The 21,247-nt window shown below is 39.7% G+C and overlaps 1 protein-coding gene across 1 annotated transcript in view; it reads right to left on the bottom strand.

Annotated features, from left to right (window-relative positions):
- Positions 1–1,276: 1,276 nt before the first annotated feature.
- The window catches only part of LOC140577090 (dysbindin-like), a 20,374-nt gene continuing 403 nt past the window's right edge, over positions 1,277–21,247 (bottom strand). Inside the window, exons 2-4 of the mRNA XM_072696894.1 lie at positions 11,974–12,120; positions 10,252–10,395; positions 1,277–4,437 (exon numbers count right to left, since the gene is read on the bottom strand). Coding sequence (XP_072552995.1) covers positions 4,172–4,437; positions 10,252–10,395; positions 11,974–12,120 — 557 coding nt within the window. The 3' untranslated portion in view covers positions 1,277–4,171. The remainder of the gene's footprint in view (positions 4,438–10,251; positions 10,396–11,973; positions 12,121–21,247) is intronic.

Here is a 21,247-nt window from a genome sequence, read left to right as displayed (position 1 = left end):
TGCTATGGGTATTTTCTGAGTAAACAGTGAAGCACTTCTGCAAGTCACTCCGGAGAGGAACATCTGTTAAATGCCGTAAATGTAAATGCACATTTGTCAATATTTACAGAAATGTAACGTATTATTGAAAATGTTGTTGATGTTAAAAGGTTTAACCTTAATTACTGTGGGGTGTGGCAGCCAGTTTAGCCTGACTTCCTCAACTCTGCTCCACTCCTCTACGTCAGTGGAGTTTTATTTGGTATCAGTGGAGTTTTGTCTGCTTTTTTGGTAAAAGAGATGCAACTAAATATATAGATGACCATGGACATCAGTCACTGACTCCAAAACAGAAATACACCAGTTATACAAATGGACATCTGTCGTTTTTGTTGGATTGTCGTCTCAGTTCGTCTTCCTCTGGAGATGGACTTCTTATTTAAAAAGGAGAGTCTGTAACCACCGTCTTTAATTGTCACAATGAAATATTTTATTCCAATCAAAAGTACAGTGTGGAGAGAGTCTGCCAATTCTGAGTGCCCCTTGATCTCTCTCTCCCCAACATAGGAGTGCCTTGAGTTTTTATACCCTACTACACGCCATATTCTGTTGGATTGTTCCCATATGCAGAATGTTTGCATTTCATCCATAAGGAACACTCATTAGCCCCCACCATTACATACGTGGTCCACAGACACATCTGGACCACGTTTAACACCCAAAGGGATGTCCAAATCTAAACAGCATCTTATTTTCGTTCGATTCATGTATAGTTTTCACATTTGGTCAGGAAACAGGACCCCCTTTCTTTTCCACATCTACCCCATGTGGCTTACCATATCATTCCTCAACTCCATACCATTCCTTCAGGCCTATGAACATCTGCATAGCCAATAAATACACTACAGGATCTATATGCTCAACAAAGCTGCAGATCCACAACGGAGGGCCTCTTTCAGGCCAGTGATTAGCTCAGTGTTCCCATGCATTTGCTTCTTTACTTTAACAGCATTACCAGCCATCGTGTACACCTGCTACAGTGATCAGGGGATTAGGTTACCGCTGAGTGGTCAACTGGACCGGTTCAGTCAATCAGTAAAACGTCACAGAGCTATTGTTCGAAGCTGGGGGAAGAAAGCTGTATGTACAGAGGATTAGCACTGAAACTTTGGAGCTTTAACTTATAGAAGTGCAAACCAAACAGAGCTGAGATGCACTTAGTTGACATGCAGTGACAAGAACTACAAAAAACAACGTCCATCATGTTGAGGGCATTCACAGTTCAGGTCTGGATACGCCTATTAGTGAAAAAAATGGCTTTATTGTCATATGTCGTCACACTTTACAGCACTGGAGAAGACAAACTCTGAACGTACACACTTAGAGAGAATTACACAGCGATCCAACACATGTTGAAATATAAAGCTGCTGAAAAAAGGCTTCATATTCATGCATAGAAATTCACCTTACTATTTAAAGCCACAGAACATTAAAACCACCTGTGGGTCCTCCTCCTGCTCTGACACCTCGAGCCATGGACTCCTCAAGATCTCTGAAGATGTCCTGTGGTTTCTGGACATCAGACATCAGCAGCAGATCCTTTTAGCCCTGTAATTTGTGAGGCAGGGCTTCCATGAGCACTTTTGGTAGGTACTGGCCAGGTACAGCATATTGGGAACACCTCACAAGACCTGCCTGACGTTCTGGAGATGTTCTGACCCAGTTGTCTAGAACATCACAGATTCTTACGCTTGTCCATTTCTCCTGCTTCAGCACCTTCATCACCTTTAAGAGCTGACAGTTCACTCGCTGCCTGATATGTAGATCCACCAGCAGATGATCTCAGCAGATGTTGTTCACTTCACCTGGCAGTGGTTTTAATGTTATGGTGGATTGGTGTATGATTACTTTACACTTTACACTTAGTTACATTGTCAAAAAGGAATTATTTTGCTTATTTCCAGCATTATTCAAGCAAATCTTCTGCATTATGTCTTGTAATTATCTGCCAAAGGAACATGACGACTTCAAACATGTAATAATGTCTAAAAAACTTTAAATACTATCATAATATACTTATAACAATCTCAAAAAAGGAAATATCATATTAAGATGATTTCACCCACTGAAATTTAACCAAAACAAAAGACAGCAACACTTCACATCCGTACAGCATGCTTTAGGATTACAGTCAGTTTGAATGAGGAGGAATTATATTAATAATCTGTGTTAAAGACAGTATCAGGGAGAGTCTCTGAGCTCTGAGTGTTTTAATGATGGGTGGTGGTGGTGGTGGTAGTGGGAGGATGATTTAGGGGTGCTACTATTCGTTAATGTTTTGCCCTGCCCCCTGGTGCACAGTGACGTTATCAAAATCAGAAGAGGTGGCAAAAGGGAATAAATTTAGATCTTAGACTTGGAATCAGTTTTTTACACCAGCGGAGACATACAAATTCATGACACTAATCAAAAGGTCAAAAGGTCAGATTCGGCTTCAGGTTGACAAAACTCCAGCAAATTGGATCATTTTACAATTTTAGAATTTTTTTTTCTCGTGTAACCCCTCAACACTCCTAGGTTTATTACATGCCAATTTGTATTACAGGCATTTTTGTACAAACTGGTGGGGCTATTCTTTATTCTTTATTCTAAGTTTGTACTCATATATTCGGCCCACTGGTGGAACATAGGTTATTTAAGATGTTAAATGTTAAGATGTTAAATGAATAAATTAACAGGCATATTTTGGGGCCTTGTGTAGACCAAGCAAAATATAGTAAAATAATCGGCCACGGGAAAAAAAACTGGACAGTGGCTTCGGGTTTAAGCAGAGTTCAGCAGGCTGTAGGGCTGTTCTGTCATTCACTGCAGACTGTTTGTGGGTCTGTAATGTTTAAAAAACAGCATCTTCCAAGTCTACTGTGTTGTTTTCCAGTGAAACAGCTTCAGAGCTGCTGCTTTTTGTGTTAATGGGTGAAAACCAGCTGTTTGCTTCGTCTCAGGCCGTTCTCACATTTACCCGGAATAAAATGAAAGCGTGTGCTGGCAGGAAATCAGGCTCAGAATTAGCTTCACTCAGTAATACAGCCTTGTGTGTGCATTATTAACCCCTTAAACACCTGCTGTGCACCTAAAGCCCACAATGCCACTTAGTGTCCCATTTCTGATTTTGGTTTAGAAATGGGTGTATTTATTGCAGATCATGGCGAGGAACCAACAAGCTGGAGAAGTCCCAGTAAGAGCATGTTGAGTTTCGCAGTGCTGATGGTGGTCACACACTCATCTGGGGCCATTCCAATCTGTTTTGATTGATCAATCTGGGATTGATCTCCGCTCTCTTTAGAAGGAGCTCAGAGCACTAATGCACTATTCAACATCCAGCATTTTACACCTGCAGCTCTCAGCAGCTCGGCCAATCAGATTACACACAGAAATAGACTGAGAAGAGGTGGGTGTTTAGTGTATGCGGTGCGCTGGGACTTCCTGAACATCTGGATGCTCTTACTTTTACTTTCTATTGTTGTGCTGTTGATTTTGACTGTAAATAGAAGTTGATTTCATGCACTTTATATTGTTTGTTTGCTCAAAATGTACGTTTTCTGTTGCTTATTTATTGCTTAGTTTTACCAGCACAGCACTTCTGCTTCTTATTTGCCATCCATGCATCTGATTCAGACACTTAAACATGCACTAAATATTGCTCGTTTTGACTAGGTGTTACTGAGGCCACGTTTAAAATTACTCAGGTAGTAAAAATACAGAGCCACACAATTTGTACACTGCAAAAATGATGTCTAAGCAAGAGAAATGGGAAGTAGCAGATAATTAGACTGCGTTTAAGAGGATTACGCTTACAAAGGTATATTTTGAGCAGTGAATTTTCATTTTGTAGTGCATGACCCAATATTTACAAGTAATATTGTCTGGAAATACACTTTTATGATGGACAGTATATGTATGGTCTTGCAGGAGGGCCACATGGCTGACAGTGCCAATTGGGAGAGGCCTATTAGTATCTTATAGACAGATACCCTCTCCGAAATAGTGCCAAAGTAATTCTGCAAAATGAGCAAAGTTCGGACACCAAGTATGCCAGTGGGTGGGTGACTCTGTTTGGGGTAAGTCTGACTCTTCACCTAAACTATCGATTCTTTAAATAGAGTAAAATTGGCTTGTTTGATTGGTGTTGTTGCTATGACAACTGTTCAGGTGGTTTCTCCTCTTCTTCCTCCTCTTCTTCCTCATGTTCCGGCATGGTTGTGGAGGTCAACAAGAAATTGTCCACCTGTACTTCCTCCTCGTCTGACTGGACGACAGGAGTGTCTCTGCCGCTGGCGCTGTTGTCCTGGTCAGACCTAGATGACGTGGACGAAGTTCTGGACTTGGATTCCTGTCGCACTGGTCTGAAAAGCACCTCACTGTCTTCATCATCCTCCAACTCATCTTCGTCATCCTCTTCTGAAAAGAAACAATGAAACATGTATTTAGAATCACCCTCTGATTTTTTTACTGAGTTGGTTAATAAGAAATAATTGAAGACCAACACACATAAGCTCACACAGAACTCAATTAAAGAGCAGAAACTGTACTATAGTGAAAGTATGGTACTGTATCCCAATCTAACTCAATTAAAAGAGCTGAAACTGTACTATAGTGAAAGTATGGTACTGTATCCCAATCTAACTCAATTAAAAGAGCTGAAACTGTACTATAGTGAAAGTATGGTACTGTATCCCAATCTAACTCAATTAAAGAGCTGAAACTGTACTATAGTGAAAGTATGGTATCATATCACAATCTAACTTTCTAAATTTGAAAAAAGGGACTAAATAAACTAAATACTTAGTAAAAGAACCCTTTGAAGAAGTGATCTAGTTCTGAAGCAGTTATGCTTGCACTCAGATGGTTGTACGTTTTGGGGCAGAGGTTTCATATCAATTACGCTTGTCTACAATAGAGAGGTAACTTTACCCTAAACACAACCATGACCTGGTTTCTACTCTTCTTTTTGTATTACTTTATTTTGTGGAAACAAAAGAAGTGTATCCTAAACAGGTTACGCAATCATTTTCCATAAGGATCGAGTCCAGATTATAAACCTGTTGTGGGAGTTACACTTTCATTGATCTGTGAAAAGTGCTAATGTAACATAATGCTGGAGTGTATGAAGGTGAATTCCATATAAAATCTCTCATTTCATTTCTGAGACAGCTGTGATGACTGAAGTGAAGAGGAAAGACGTAGGTGTGAGCATCACAAAGGCCAAAGAAGAGAGCATAGAGTCTAAGGCTGAAGATGTAGAATCAACAAAAGAGCTTAAGCTCAGAAGAGTGAGAGCTGAATACACGGGTGTTACAGGGAAAAGGCTTAGGCTGGCTGTACTCTACACACGCTATAGCTTCATTATCATTACACACAAAGACACAATTGCTTTTTTCCACAACGTTTGACATGCAGAAGTGAATTCCCAGTCTAGTGATCTGAAGCTTCCTTTCATTTTCATGTTTGAAAATGTTCTCCACAATCCTGTAGTGCGAGATGGTCAGTGACCGACCTAAACAAGGGATAGCCAGTGAGGGAGCTAGACATTAACGTCTAATACCAGTACCTATACCAAGGGGCAGAAGGCTGAGGGTGGCTGATGCCATCAGACGAAACAAACTGATCCGGAAGGCCAGTGAAGTTGTGGCCAGTGATGTTGTGGGTATGGAGTTGGACTTGCTGATGGCGGTGTCGGAGAGGAGGACGCTATCTAAGCTGCATGTCATTATGAATAATGGCTCCCACCCTCTCTACAACACGGTGATGAGACACAGGAGCACATTCAGACTCATTCCCCCGAAATGCACCACAGAGCGCCACAGGAGGTCATTCCTACCCGTGACCATCAAACTATAGAACTCCTCCCTCAGTGTGTGACACTTTGGCTTAGCTGTGCAAAACTCGGGTGCAATCATTTCTCATATTTATTATCACAGTTATTACTAATATGACACTTTATTATTTTTCTCTCTTTGTTATAAATTCATTTTATTTAATAAAGTGTTTATTTATACACAAACGGTTGCAACTGTAACAATTGCAATTTCCCTACTGGGATCAATAAAGTATTTCTGATTCTGATTTAAATCTAGGGCTCCTCTGCAATCTGGAGATATGGAAGAATGAAGGAGTGAGATAGATGAAAGTAGAGGGAAAATATATCCTGGTGATGGAAGCCCCACAATGAAATATTAGCAAGTGAAAGTAAGCAAACTCCTCCAAGTCTACATATCTCATATTTCTGATATTCATTTATATTGTTAATATTAATATGCTAATATTACAATGTTTATTTTCTTGTTTTACATAGTCTGTATTTAACTCCACTGGCAGATTGCTTATTATTTATTGACAAAAAATCTATTATTTCTTGAATTAAGCAACATGATCTGCCAATAAAAAAAGCACTAGTAAAAAATAAGAAAAAAAAAATCTTATTTTACTACAATAATCTAAAAATGTAAAAATCTGATATTTAGACTAAATTTAAAAGGACCATCTTTGCTCAGATATGATTCTTAACCGTCAATTCAGTCAGAAATAACTCGTCTAAAACTACAACAAACTTCGGTTTCTTTTCCGTGTCATAAAGTTGATGAATTTTAGATACAGCTGTGGCTTTAAAGCTGTGTCAGAAGATGCTGTCTGTAAACTCTCGACTAGCCCTCGGTCCTCTACCCTCGAAACTGGTCTACAGGCCATATTTGCAATCCATTTTGCAATTGAGTTTGTTAGTCCGTCACTGGTAGTCGTACGTAGTCTGCGTGTAAAGGCCTGATCCGGTGTGGCTTGACGAGGCTGGCTGCTAGCTGTAGCATCATGCACTGTGTTGGCTTGGATCACCTGTTTCACGGTTAAGTGCTGTGTGTTGAGGTGATATTTCAGGCTGGAAGTTCTCGGGTGGTGGGGAAATTCCTTGCTGCAGAACCTGCAGAGCACAGTGCTTCTATTTAAAGCTCCGTCTGGGTATTTTTTTAAAGGTAAATGCGCCACTAAGAAAGTCAAGTAGAGCGGTTTCGTTTGCCTCCATCATGTTATTGTGACCAAAACAGCTAATGATGATCCGGGTCAAAGGTCACAAAGGAAGGCGATTAATCAGCGTCAATTCTTTACGCATTAAATGAAAGTGTTAATTTGACATTTGTTAAGAAAAAGCCCTAATAAAAAGCATCTCTTGTTTCTAAGCACCAGTTACAGCCACCAGAACTTCAGATATTTCCCCCTGCAGTTTATAACAGTAGGTTTAGGTTGCTGAGCAACATGCCAGTCAAAGATGATATCATGAGCTGCTCTCGATTCCTAATAACTTTAATCCAGAACTAATAGTTGGTGTGTGTGGAGCTTTAAACACGGCCTAATTCATTTGTGTTTCTTGCACTACTTAGTAAACTAAATAGTGTCTATCTATATAATGCAACATTAATGAGGCAGTATGATCCTGATCCAGTTTCTTTGTATATTGTTTTCATTATCTATTCATTTTAGAAATGATGGGCATTAAAATGTCATAATATTAGACACACTCTCTATAAAATATGCAGTAGAATTAAATGACTGGCTTTATTAAGATAATGTAAATGATGTAAATAATTATTTAAAAAATCTGTAAATAATATTTACATTATTTGCTTTTATTATTTATATTCTATATGTACTGCTAATTAAATCTACTTTTTGTTGTTTTTTGAGTGTCTTGCTGTCCCTTTGCTGCTGTGACACTGTGAATTTCCCCACTGTGGGACTAATAAAGGATTGTCTTAAATTATCTTATCTTAATTTATATAATACATAATCACTGCTTTGGATAAACCTTGCATTTTTAAAACAGCAACTTTACAGAAGAAAAAAAACTCTTAACTTTAAATGGATGTCAATGTAAAAAAAATGTTATATTTCTATTGGTCCATTCATCATGAAATTCTGAGACAATATAAAGAACAATGGCCAGATGTCAGATCATATATGTCAAAAGCAGCAGTATCGATACGCCCATCCATACTGTTCAGCCAATTAATTTAGTCAGACAATTACAGTCTGGTAAAACGTGTTACTGGAACTCTAATGAACCATTAGCTCTAACTGTCATACCGAACTGAGACAGCGCCGCCATTCAGCTCCTGCAGGGTTCCTTTCTTCCCCCTCCTGCTCATAAACCCTTCAGGACAGACAGTTGTTAATTAACCAGCGCAGAACAGCGTTAGTCATCATGAATGACCCTGTGGCGTTCTGTCTGAAGTCAAAATTAGAGGTGTGAGTCACTCTGGCATGAACAAATACTTTGGAAGAGCCTTGTGGTTTCAGTCAGAACTCTGGGCACACCCGACTTTGTGTTTGATCTACAAGCTTTTGTTTAGCCCTGAGATCAGCATGTGTGATAACGTTCATACACACGGTAGTTTTAGATGAGTTATTTCTGACTGAATTGATGGCAAAGAATCATATCTGAGCAAAAGAAGGCCTTTTAAATTTAGTCTGAATATCAGACTTTTACATTTTTTGATTATTGTAGTAAAGTAAGATTTATTAACTTATTTTTATTTAGTTTTACTTGTGTTAAGAGTTTTTTTATCCTTTAAAAGTGTCTTTTTCTATTGGCAGATCATTTTGCTTTATTATAAGAAATAATATAAATTTTTGTCAATAAATAATAAGTTATCTGCCAATAATAAAACACCTGCTGGAATAAAACACTTTCAGTAGATAATATTATTTAAAACATCTAAAATTAAATACAGAATATGTAAAACAAGTAAATAAATATTGTAATATTAGCATATTAATATTAACAATATAAATGACAATGAGATATACAGTTGATTATTATTGATTATTATTAATAATGATTATTATTTAATATTATTATTGGAACTGATAACTAATTTTATTTAACAATACAGACATCTCCATTATTTTGAGATAAATAAGACATTCTTATGATCTAAATTCAGAGCTGTGTGCAAAAGTGCTTCATGTTATTGTGCTACTGTTACTGTTATTGTTTATTTGGTCATTTTGTACATCAAAACAAACTTTTTGAAGTCAGAAGTGCAACAGAAACACAATAGAAATTAAATTTAAAGGTCATTACTTATGATGTACTTAAATAATGACAATCATGTTTTAATAGCGAATCAGAATAAAAAAAAAGACAAATAAGACAAATATAAATAGTAAATACAGGGTATGAACCTTTGAACACACCTTGTTCTTCAGGGGTTTATGACCCCCTTGTGAACCTTTTGGATTGCTTGAGTGCTGTAGCTATGGCGCTATAGCAAAATCGCTGTAGCTTAGTAGGCCCAGGATATCTCTGAAAACCATTTGCAGTATAGTGCAAGAAGTGTTAGTATGATGGGCTAACCCTTTCTCATTTCTGTTGTGTAAAATGACCCAAATGTTCCAAAATGACCTGAAAATACATCAATTTTTCCATTGACTTCCATTACAATTTGAGTTCTCCTATAATATTACAATTTTGGAGATATGAGGTTAAATTCTGACAGCAATAAAAAAAATCTTATTTCTCTATTATATCTATTATATACTCCTATTTTAAAATAAAATTCTTTCTTTCTTCCCCCCCATAAATTTTACAGTATTCTCCCAGTAAACATTAAATGAGAGGAATACACTGTTTTTATTAATGTGTCTATAAATATCTATATTTAAATGGAATACATTACTAATGGATTGTTTTTAAAGAACTAACCGTAAATTAAGAAGTATTATTTATTTATTGTTAAAACGTAGCAACATTTCCTGTAATGTTAGATAAAATGACATTTTAATGTAACATTACTTTTGCTGTTTTTTGTCAGACAGAAAACGTCAACTACGTAAAAACCAGTAAACCCTGTTGCTGGATAATTACCACTTCTTTTACAGACATTCTTTGGCACACCTGCTGCCAGAAAATCACCATGTTTACACTTCTTTTTAACAGTGTGAAATGATGAAATCACAAATTAAAGTAAGAGTAAAAATAAGTAAATATAAGTTATAAAGATCTTATACTATTACTGCAATGATCTCAAAGTGAGGAATATCAGTTAATTACACAACAGTTAGGAGGATATCACTTTCTTTTCAGTGTAGAGAGCAGTCAAGGGGAAAAAACATGCCTTCAAATCAGTCGTGGGACCGAAACGCTGAACTGGACATTCCCTCAGGAGCTTTGGACCACTGCAATACGAAGTTCCAGAACCAGTTCAGAAGTAACACCAGACTGACCTGCCTGGGAAGGTGCGAAGGTGCTGTTGTCATTGCCAGAGTTTAGGAAGACATCCAGAGCTTCGTGGTCAGAGATCTCCATCAGGTCCATCTGCTCCAGTATGTCCACGTTAACCTCCATCGAAGAGATGCTGCCCATCGGAGCTACAGGAGAACAGCAGGTTTAACTCAGAGCCAAGTCAGCAGAACCTACAGTAAGACAAGGCCCTACATAGCGGCCTTATCATCTGGAGGTTGCATTAGCAGCAGTTTGAGAAGATGTGGTAGATGGTCACTTGTCTAGGAAGAAGACCACTCTGGCCTTCACCCTCCCGGCACTGGTAGCATTGTGTGATGGAGAGCTCTAGATAGTGGGGGACTGGACTAAACTGGGAGTACTGGGACATGGAGGTTTAGTGTGGGAATCCACTGTGAGAGTGTACTGTGCTACACTGGCCACATGGCCAATACAACAATTAGCCAAAACATTACTACCACTGCCAGGTGAAGAGAATATCACTGATGATCTGGGTCCAGTGGCTCCTGTCTTTCGAGGGGTGGGTCTATATATTAGGCAGTGAGTGAACAGTCAGGTCTTGAAGGTGATGAAGGTGTTGAGACACTTTGACCAGAACCAGACTGTGATGTTCTAGACACTGACTGGGTCAGAACATCTCCAGAACATCAGGTATCAGGTCTTGTAGGGTGTTCTTTACAGTAAGCGTCGGCCAGTACCGATCAAAAGTGCTCCACGGTAGGACAACTGGTGCCCAAGGGTCTCATTGAGGCTCATGGAGATCCCACCCACCTCACAACTTACAGGACGTAAATGATCTGCTGATAATGCTAAGGTTACCACAGGACACCTTCAGAGGCCTTGTGGAGTCCATTCCTCAAAGAGTCAGAGCTGTTTTGGAGGCACGAGGGGGACCTACACCTATCTTACACCCTGTGCTGCTTGTGAATATATCTACACCGATGGAAGCGGTGATCTCGAAATAAGGTGAGTTCAGGTCAATTTCAGTCGGCCTTCCCAGACCCTGCACGATACGCCACTGAAACAGCAATCCAGCAAAGTCAGACCACACCAGGCTCTTAAAGAGGACAGCGAGCGACACTCTGATTGGTTCATTGCTGCACGTTATGCCCAAAAAACCCACCCATGATTAATTAAGAGACTGAGTACATGACTTTTGAGCATTTTGAGACTCGCAAGGTGAACTTTTCCCATCATTACCATAGCAAAGACACATCGACACGCCCTAAATCAGGCTGCGAGGTTATCGAGGATGTCTGAGACGGTTAAAACAGGGCCCTCCAGCAGACATTTCTATGTTATGGCTATATAACAGCAGAAACACAAGTTAAGTATGACATTATTTGCATATTTTGTTGTGATATTGATGATATGTGGGTGATATGGGGAGCTTCACACATGGACAAAATTGTTGGTACCCCTCAGTTAATGAAAGAAAAACTCACAATGGTCACAGAAATCACTTGAATCTAAAAAAGAAATAATAATTTTCATATAATTTTTATTTATTATTACTTTTGCCAGATTCAAGTGATTTCTGTGACCATCGTGGGTTTTTATTTTATTAACCAAGGGGTACCAACAATTTTGTCCACGTGTGAATGCTGAAAAATCATGTTGTAGTTGGGCATTTCTTGTTTGTTCTGATTTCTGTGGGATAAATGCATTAAATTATTCATTTTATTATCATTAAATTGATCACTGACGTTTCTTGCTGTCGAAGTGAAGGTGATTGGCAGACAGGTAGTTGTCCACGTCATGCTGGAAAACTTCCTCAAAGAAGCGTTGCCTCTCTCTCAGCTTCACTGAGGTGGTCTCCATTTCCAAACCTCTCTGAGGATAATCTGTCCCTGCTGAGAGAGAGAGAGAGAGAGAGAGAGAGAGAGAGAGAAATAAAGACCGGGTGGTGGGAGTGGATAACAACACCGTCCTCCCTAGGGTTCAATTTCCCAGCCAGACAAGCACATCACATTACACCAATAAGAGTCCTCGGGTAAGACTCCAAAAGGCCAATTTCATAACCCCTGCAGAAGATTCCAGCTGAAGGCCAGCTTTGATGGTCAGGGTGGATGCAATGTTGGTTATCCAACCCTAAACATACCCTAAACTGAAAGCATTGACCAGCATAGTGGATATTTTTGAGTTTGATGGACTAGCTGCTCGATCAGCACGACCAACTTGACCAAGCTGATTGTTAAGATGGTCAGACTAGTGAGCTTGTTTGGTAAAGCTTAGATGACCAATTTGGTCATGCTGGTAATTACAACAGGCTCTGATCCAGGGAACAGAGTGCTTATCAGGGTCAGAAGGCAATAATTGGTTAGGAGAGATGACCATTTGGTAAACTCAACAGGATACACCCTGAATAAATAAGCAGCTCACCACCTCAGCCGTCCACTGGTTCTTCCTTCGGTGCAAGAAAGCAAGAATCACCTGCTTGGTCATGCTGGTCGAACAGATTGGTCATACTGGTTGTTTAGCTTGGTCAGGTTGGTCATGCTTACAGGCCAGCTAAACCATCAAACCTGAACCCAAAAATATACCCTATACTGGTCAAGAGCTAAGCTGGTCAACCATCTTAACCAGCTTGATCAGCATGAGCTGCCCAGGCTGTTATATTCAGCAGTATCTTCAAAACTACCACAGTAAGAGCCACAGTGCTCACATCCCATTCACAACATATTTTGTCTTAATAAAGTAACAGACTGTCATAAAGACATAAAAACTGGATGACTCATAACTTTCTTTTGCTTTATTCCAGAAAAAAAACTGTTGTCAAAATATGGATAAATCCAAAAATGCAAATATTGCTGTAGATTTAGACGGATTGTCAGACGTACGCAGCAGCACTGTAAAAGAAACTAGGAGCTGTTTTTGACCAAAAATGGCCTTCTTCCTCCCACATAATAAAAAAATTAATTAAATATTAAATTTAATTTTATATTATATTAAATGTAATATCTTTTTAAATATTAAAAAGAGGCTTGGACCTGGATCTCTGTAAAGCTGCTTTGTGACAACATTTGTGGTAAAAAGCCTAAATAAATCAAATAGATTTGAACTGAATTGAATATTGCCACATCACAGTCTATACACACACACACACACTATACACACACTTTACACCTACACTAGACACACACATTATGGCACTGTTTAGGAAGGTGTGTGTTCAGGTGAAGTGTGAGTGGGGAGGGTCATTGGTGGGTGCAGTGTAAATGAGCAGAGGTCACAGGTTCAGTCAAGTGCAGAGGGGTGTAGAGTGTGTGTGTGTGTGTGTGTGTGTGTGAGGTGTGATGCTTCTGTACCTCCACTGGATTTAGGCTAGAATGCTAACTGCTAATTCTGTTGTGTTAACAGACTCCCGCACCGACTAGCATTGTCATGGGGAGATAGAAAGGATGATCGTATCCAGCCAGAGACTGACGGATGGCTGTGGCATCACTAGGGGGACTGAACACCAGAGACCAGATCCCAGTGATATCACCATACGATAAAATATCGTCCCATTGCCCAGCTCCATCTGAAATCCAGACTGACCATGTTGGTGTTAACACTGGATTTCAGACAGAGCTGGGCAATATGATGATATTTTATTGTATTGTGATACAGTAAGCTTCTCTGATCATATGGAGGAGACTGTTAGTGTTAATAAACACTGATCAGCTGCAGGTTTCATTACTAACAGTGTGATTAGACTGGGTTCATTAGATGAAGAGCACTGTATTCAGTACAGGAGAGGATCTGAATAGTAGTTTATGAGAATCTGACGCTGCTGTGATTTACATGTATTGTCATAAATATCGAGTATCTGATACAGTATTTCTACCATATCGCTCAGCCCTAATTTCAGAGGAGGTTCTGTGAAAGAAGCAGTCACCCCAGAACCCTGAATCCAGTGAATCCAGTCTGAATAAGGCGGTAGAGACACACATGCTTGCATTTAATCACATAACCTTTCATCTGAATAGCACTAAAAGTGTGAACAACATAGATTTAACCCTTTAGACCCTGCATGCAGACTCAGAATATAGCTGCACTGCTGTCATTTGACTTCAGTTTCATAGACCCTAAAATAGAACCCTGTGGGACTCCATAAGACAGCAAATGATTACCAAACAATTCACCATAGTGAACCTGGGGTCACTGACAGGGTTCAGACTCCAGGAGTTACATGCCAAAATCAAACCACTTATTTAATTCTGACATATTGCTGTGTGTGTGTGTGTGTGTGTGTGTGTGTGTGTGTGTGTGTGTGTGTTTTGTGTGTGTGTGTTTGTGTGTGTGTGTGTGTGTTACTCCAGTTCCAATGGAATCTCTCTGTTTAGCTTCATGACTCAACGCTGATATGCCAGAACCTGTTGGTGTAATTAAATGTACGTGTGCCAATATGCGAATACTTTTATAAACACACACACACACAACCACACACACACACACACACACACTAGCAAGCACACAGGCTATATGTATGCACTATATGCAAAAATGTTTGTGGACACCCCTTTTAATAAATGCATTCAGCTACAGCTTGTCACACAGACACACACACACACACACACACACACACAGCTTGTCTAGTCCCTGTAGAGAAGAAGTACTGCCAATAGAATAGGACTCTCTGGAGCAGATCAACATCATGACCCTATTGGCTCCATGCTGCCTAATAATGCCAGGCGTGGGCTAGAGGGGTATAAAGCCCCCCAGCATTGAGGAGCTGTGGAGCAGTGGAAGAGCTGTGTTCTCTGGAATGATGGTGGAGGAGCTCCATCCAGTACTTTTGGATAGTATCAGTTGGGGATGATGAGGTTGGGTGGTGATCAATCATCCAATATCCTGACCTCACTAATGCTCTTGACACTGAATTCAATCAAATCCTCACAGCAATGCTCCTCCTCCAAAATCTAGCAGAACGTCTTCTACTCTGGACAGTAGAGACAGTCACTCCTACAGAAGCAGGTTTAAATCTTGATTTCAGAAGAAACAGTGAAAAAACAGGTGTCCCAATACTTTTGTCCATATAGTGTATTGGCTGTTTTCGTAGCCTGGATCTGCTCTGACGTCTCCTAAACGTCAAACGTCCCCCTAAATCAGTCTAAAAGCTGATTTGGGCTAATAAGATTGAAGCCTTGCAGCGTATTGATTAGCCTCGCTAGCTTGAAACTTAAGCCAAGCTAGCTGAGAGACGTTAGCCGTTTAGCTCAGACTCTTAACCCAGATCTGACCTTATCAGCCTATTACGTCTACCTTTCCAGGAAACACACGTTAAGCTGAACAACAGCAGGCCACACACACTCAGCTCTGAACCGCATGAATGAACATGCGTGACTGTGTGCCGTAACGAGCCTGACCGATCAATAACGTGTGATCATGCGGTAAATAGAGGAGGTATTTGAGTTATTTCAGTCTACCAGGGCAGCTAATACGTTCACGTCCATCAGTTTCTTTGGAGTTATGACAGAACCTAATTTTGGGAGGTTAAATCACTATATGGACAAAAGTATTGGGACACCTGCTCAGTCACTGTTTCTTCTGAAATCAAGGTTATTAAAAAGAGTCGATCCTGCTTCTGTTGGAGTAACTGTCTCTACTGTCCAGAGAAGAAGACTTTCTACTAGACTTTAGATGAGCGTTGCTGTGAGGATTTGATTGATTGATTGATTGAGTGAGTGAGGTCCGGCTGTTGGAGGATTGTCCACCTCCTCCTCAACTCATTCCAAGTCAAGTATTGGATGGAGAACAATCCATCATTCCAGAGCCCACAGCTCAAAGCTGGGGGGCTTTACCCCTCTAGCCCACGCCTGGCATTAGGCAGCATGGTGCCAATAGGCTCCAGAGAGTCCTATTCTATTGGCAGTACTTCTCTACAGCTGTGTGTATCTGTGTCAGCAATAGGTGCAGCTTAAAGAAGCAGACTGCATTCATTAAAAGGGGCGTCCACAAACATTTGGACACATAGTGTATTGTTCTTCTCTATCGTCACCTTTGTGCCGAACAACATCTCAGCCACCACCACCCAGACTCCTCCCTTCTTCTTTACCCTGAACTCCAGCCCAAAGTCTCCTGAGTTGACCCCCTCAGGAGCGGCTTCAGGCATGTTCCTCCTCCCCGAGTTCAGCTTTTTCACAGCACCACTTTAAACTCCATCTAATTTGACTAAATAAAAAATAGAAAAGCTAGCAGATGTGCTCAGTGGAGCAGAGAGCTTCGCCAGAGCAGCGTGTGGAGGCATTTATGTCGTTTATGTCATTTATGTTTTTTTCCATTGGTCTGTGTTTGCCAATAAACAGCTGCATGTATAAAATTAATCACTTTAATTATTAAATAATAATTCGATTAGAAAGGCCATGTTGTTATTCAGGCTTTTAGATGGGGTGCAGTAATCTGAGTGCCAGCCATTACTGGAATAATGTACCAGCTGAACTAAGAGAGGGCGCTAATTACCACACATTTACATATAAACATATGAGTGATCTGTTTATTTATTGAGCTGTTAGCATTAGGCCTTCTGTAATAATCTGCCCACAAACTACAGATAACGGTTAGCTTGTTAGCTAGATCAGGAAACTGAAATGTTGATTAATGTGCATTGTCCCTGATAGATAGATAAATGAATAAATAAATAAATAAATAAATAAATAAATAAATACATAAATAAATACATACCATACTACAATACATACAATACCTTTAGCTGATAATTGAGCAAATTTTCAAGCAATACAGATAATTACTGATAAAAATGTACATGCCATGGTTACTATTAGTTTAACCGATTCGTAAAAAACTGGTGTTGATGATCTACTTGTAAATGCCTGATTTATAAGCAGCTTGGAAGTTCTGGTAAATGTAGCGATATGATAGAGATGTTTGTCACATTGGTAAGTTTTAATTGCTTTTAACGTTTAACTTATTAACGTTATTGCGTAAAATGTTAAACGTAAATATTGGCCTTCAGCCTGATGTCTACAACAAAATTCTCACGTTACCACACTTATGTGTTATTGCTTAAATAAATGTGACAGAAAACCTTTAACACACTAAAGAATTGGAACATTTATTTAAACACAGAATTAAAAAAAAATGAGTTATAAATTATTCACATTTTGGGAGGAGGAACCTGCCTGAAGCCTCTCCTTCCTAATCTAATACTCCATTTCTTTAAATTCCATCTCTACTTGTTCGTATGTCTATGACAAGTCTGACCAACCCTCCACCACCCCGTCATCTGCCTTTATATACACTGTCATCTAACATTCCTGGGGGACTGGCTTCCTACCATGAGCAGAAGCCCCCCGGACTTCAGCCCAATGTGCTTTCAGTGTTTTTGTCATGGTGCGTTAGGCCAGACCAAGATGGGACGAACACTCGCAGAGATTTATTTACACAACCAGATAAACAAAAGAGAGCAAGTGAGGCAAAACGAGCAGCAAACAGTGAGTAAGAGTGACAAACAAAACCCAAACGTGGCCAAACGAAATGGAGAGAACAACAAAACCCGGGACTGGGAGGAGTCGGGAGCTGAACAGGTGTAAAGGGGAGATAAACAGGGGAGAAACCAGAAGGGGGCTTGAACGAAAACCTACAGGCAGCGCCCGGGCAGAGGGGGAACCAAACCGCTAAACCAAACGACAAGGCCGAGCAAGCCTGTAACTGCAGCATGCCACCGCGAGCATGGGTCGCTTCGAGCCGCGAGCGTGGGCGTGGGTAACCTGAGTATCCAGACAGGAAGCGAGCGAGCCTCGCTTTGACGCGTGAGTAGCTGGGAGACCTACACCAGAACGTGGGTGTAGCACCAGAGCTAACCTAACCAAAACAGTAACCTACAAGGAGCCTCAGGGTGTCCTAAAGGGTCCGTACAGTTAAATTCTTGGCATCGAATGGCGGTGGCGAGACTGCTTAAGTACCCCCAGTCCCAGGTGAAACTCATGATCCAAACAATGAACGATAACAACAGAACCAAACCACATGTCAGCGCAAATGAACTGAACCAAACACACAAGAACATAAACGAAGCAGAAGTTCTTATTTGAACTGAAGTTTAAGGACGATTATAAGGCATACAATTACTTGTCGAAATACGTCAACCTAAAATAAAAATAAATAAATAAATAAATAAATAAAATTTAAAAATAAAACAAAACAAAACAAAACAAAATTAAATATAAAAAATAAAACTAATTAAAACAAAACAAAACATACAATTAAATAAAATAAAACTAAATAAAACAAAACAAAACAAAACATAAAATAAAACAAAAATTAAATTAAATGAAATTAAATGAAATTAAATGAAATTAAATTAAATTAAATTAAATTAAATAGCTCAAGTCCCCAGTCTGTCACTTCTTCACTTCTACAGACATTACTTTTTCTTCTGACTTATTTAACAAAATGAAAAGTAAAAGCTGACCTATTTATTCAAAAATAATAAAAACTTGGAACAGCGTCCCCCTCCTTATCTGCACAGCGAGCCGTGAACCCGTAAGCCCACAGCAGAGTTTATTTGCAGCTGACGAGCAGGGAAATCTTTTCAGCCTGGTTTTGGCTTCAGCTGCAGCTTGTTTGAGGATTATCAGCGCTGTATTAAAAACACAGGATTAGAGCACTTGAAGCAGAATCAGAACCAGGGTCATGGGGGAGATCAGGCTAGCTGAGGCACATCCAACAGCTCTCAGAAATCAGAGACACCGACAAGAAGCCGGATGCTTTCCAAACTGATCAAACCAGCAGTTCAGAGGAACTGCAGTTTACTGGATCAGTCCAGACATGTCTGGAGATTGTACAGTTTTATGCTAGAGCTCCAAGCCAAAAGTATGTTTCTTTTAAAAATCAAGGGCGAAGAAGACTTTCTACAAGATTTTAGAAAAGCAGTGCTGTGAGGATTTGATTGCATTCAGCAACAAGGGCTTTTGGATGCACCACCCCACCTCAACTATTCAACTCATCTGGAGCTCCACCAGTATCATTCCAGAGAACACAGTCCTTCCACTGCTCCACAGCTCCTCAATGCTGGGGGGCTTTATACCCCTCTACTAGCCCACGCCTGGCATTATTAGGCAGCATGGAGCCAATAGGTTCAATAGACTCCATAGAGACAGTACAGCTATGTGTGTGTGTGCATTTGCACATCTGTGTCAGCAGCAGGTGCAACTTCAGCAAGTAGCTGAGTGCCTTCGTTAGAAGGCGTGTCCACAAACATTCAAGTAACCAGACTGGTTCTTCTGTAGCGTCGCTGAAGGAACCCTTTGTAGCACCTTTATTTGCAGGAGTGTGGGGTTCAGAGCAGGACTCTAGCTGAACTATTGATTCTATATGGATCTTCTCCATCTTCACATTTCCTCCTCCCCCACTCTGTTCATCCACCCTGAACCTGAACTCCTCCCCCAACGCACACATCTCATAACTCACGGCCCGTATCGCAGCCTGGGGGTTAATGGCTGATCTTCATCATCTTACACTGATCTGACTGAGCTGAGTCAGTAGCACAGCCACTGAGGGGGAGAGGAAACCCTGCATCTGTTCGAGGTGTTAAAATATTACAGTGTCATTTGATCTGACATCTCAAAATATTAATATATTCATATTAATTATATTATATATACTAATCGGCTTTAAACTAGATTTTGGAACATTGCTGTGAGGAGAATTGGATTGCATTTAGCCCCACAAGAGTGATGCATGAAAATGAAAGCATCAGTGAGGTCAGGTTCTGATGTGGGATGACTTGTTCTGCCACTGCATCCTAAATGTAGGGAATGGAGCTCCATCATCACTCCAGAGAACCTCATGGCCCAATGCTGGGGGCGTTTTATACCCCTCCATAAAAATATACAATTTAGTCCATTTACTATAGTGTATATATATATATATATATATATATATATATATATATATATATATATATATACTATTAAATATATATATAGTATATATATACTAGATATGTATATACTTCTAGTTATACTTGTAATATAACTAAAAGTATATATTACATATATATACACTAATGTTATATACTATTAAAGATTATTAAATTATCAGTTCTGTGCTATTAATGTAGATGTAATACCTATGCAATATACTACTATATACCTACATACTATTAATGTAATATATTTATCCTACTTCTATACAATATGTACTGCATATGTTATACACTACTAAAGTATATGTGCTATCTAGATAATGTGCCACTTAAATAATGCATTGTGCACATCATGTCCAAATGTTTGTGGACACCCCTTTTAATAAATGCATTCAGCCATTTTAAGTTGCACCCATTGCTGACACAGAAGTACAAATTCCAATAGAATAGGACTCTCTGGAGCAGATCAGCATCATGACCCTATTGGCTCCATGCTGCCTAATAATGCCAGGCGTGGGCTGAAGGGGTATCCTCTGGAGCTCCATCCAGTACTTTTGGTTGTGATGAGTTGGGGAGATGGAGATGATGAGGTGGGGTGGTGATCAATCAACCAACATCCTAACGTTCTTGACACTTAATGCAATCAAATCCTCACCGCAATGCTTTAGTAAAATCTAGAAGAAAGTCTTCTTGTTTGGACAGTAGAGACAGTCACTCCAACAGAAGCAGGGGAGACTCTTTTTAATCCCCTTGAATTCAGAAGAAACTGTGAATTACAGGTGTCCCAATACTTTTGTCCATATAGCTTATATAATATAGGCCGTTCTATTGGTCAGTGCTTTCTGTGGAGGTTGTACAGACTGTTTGTTGTAAAAGTCAGTCACTGTAAAGCATCTGAGAATATTTGGATCACTTGGTGCTGTCCAGATACTTTTGGACCGATAACACAACTGAAGTTCAGACACACTGATGTGGATTTTTATGTGTTTATAGAAATATTTAAATATACAACATAAAATAGAGGAGATATATTTGTTTGTAGTTTCATTGTTACACATGTGATAGCTGTGATTGGTCCGAGGGCTAATTTGCCCAATCATATCACCATGACG

Source organism: Salminus brasiliensis, chromosome 14, assembly GCF_030463535.1.
Source record: "Salminus brasiliensis chromosome 14, fSalBra1.hap2, whole genome shotgun sequence".
NCBI classification, from domain to species: Eukaryota; Metazoa; Chordata; class Actinopteri; order Characiformes; family Bryconidae; genus Salminus; species Salminus brasiliensis.
This window is presented reverse-complemented; position numbering and strand designations above follow the sequence as displayed.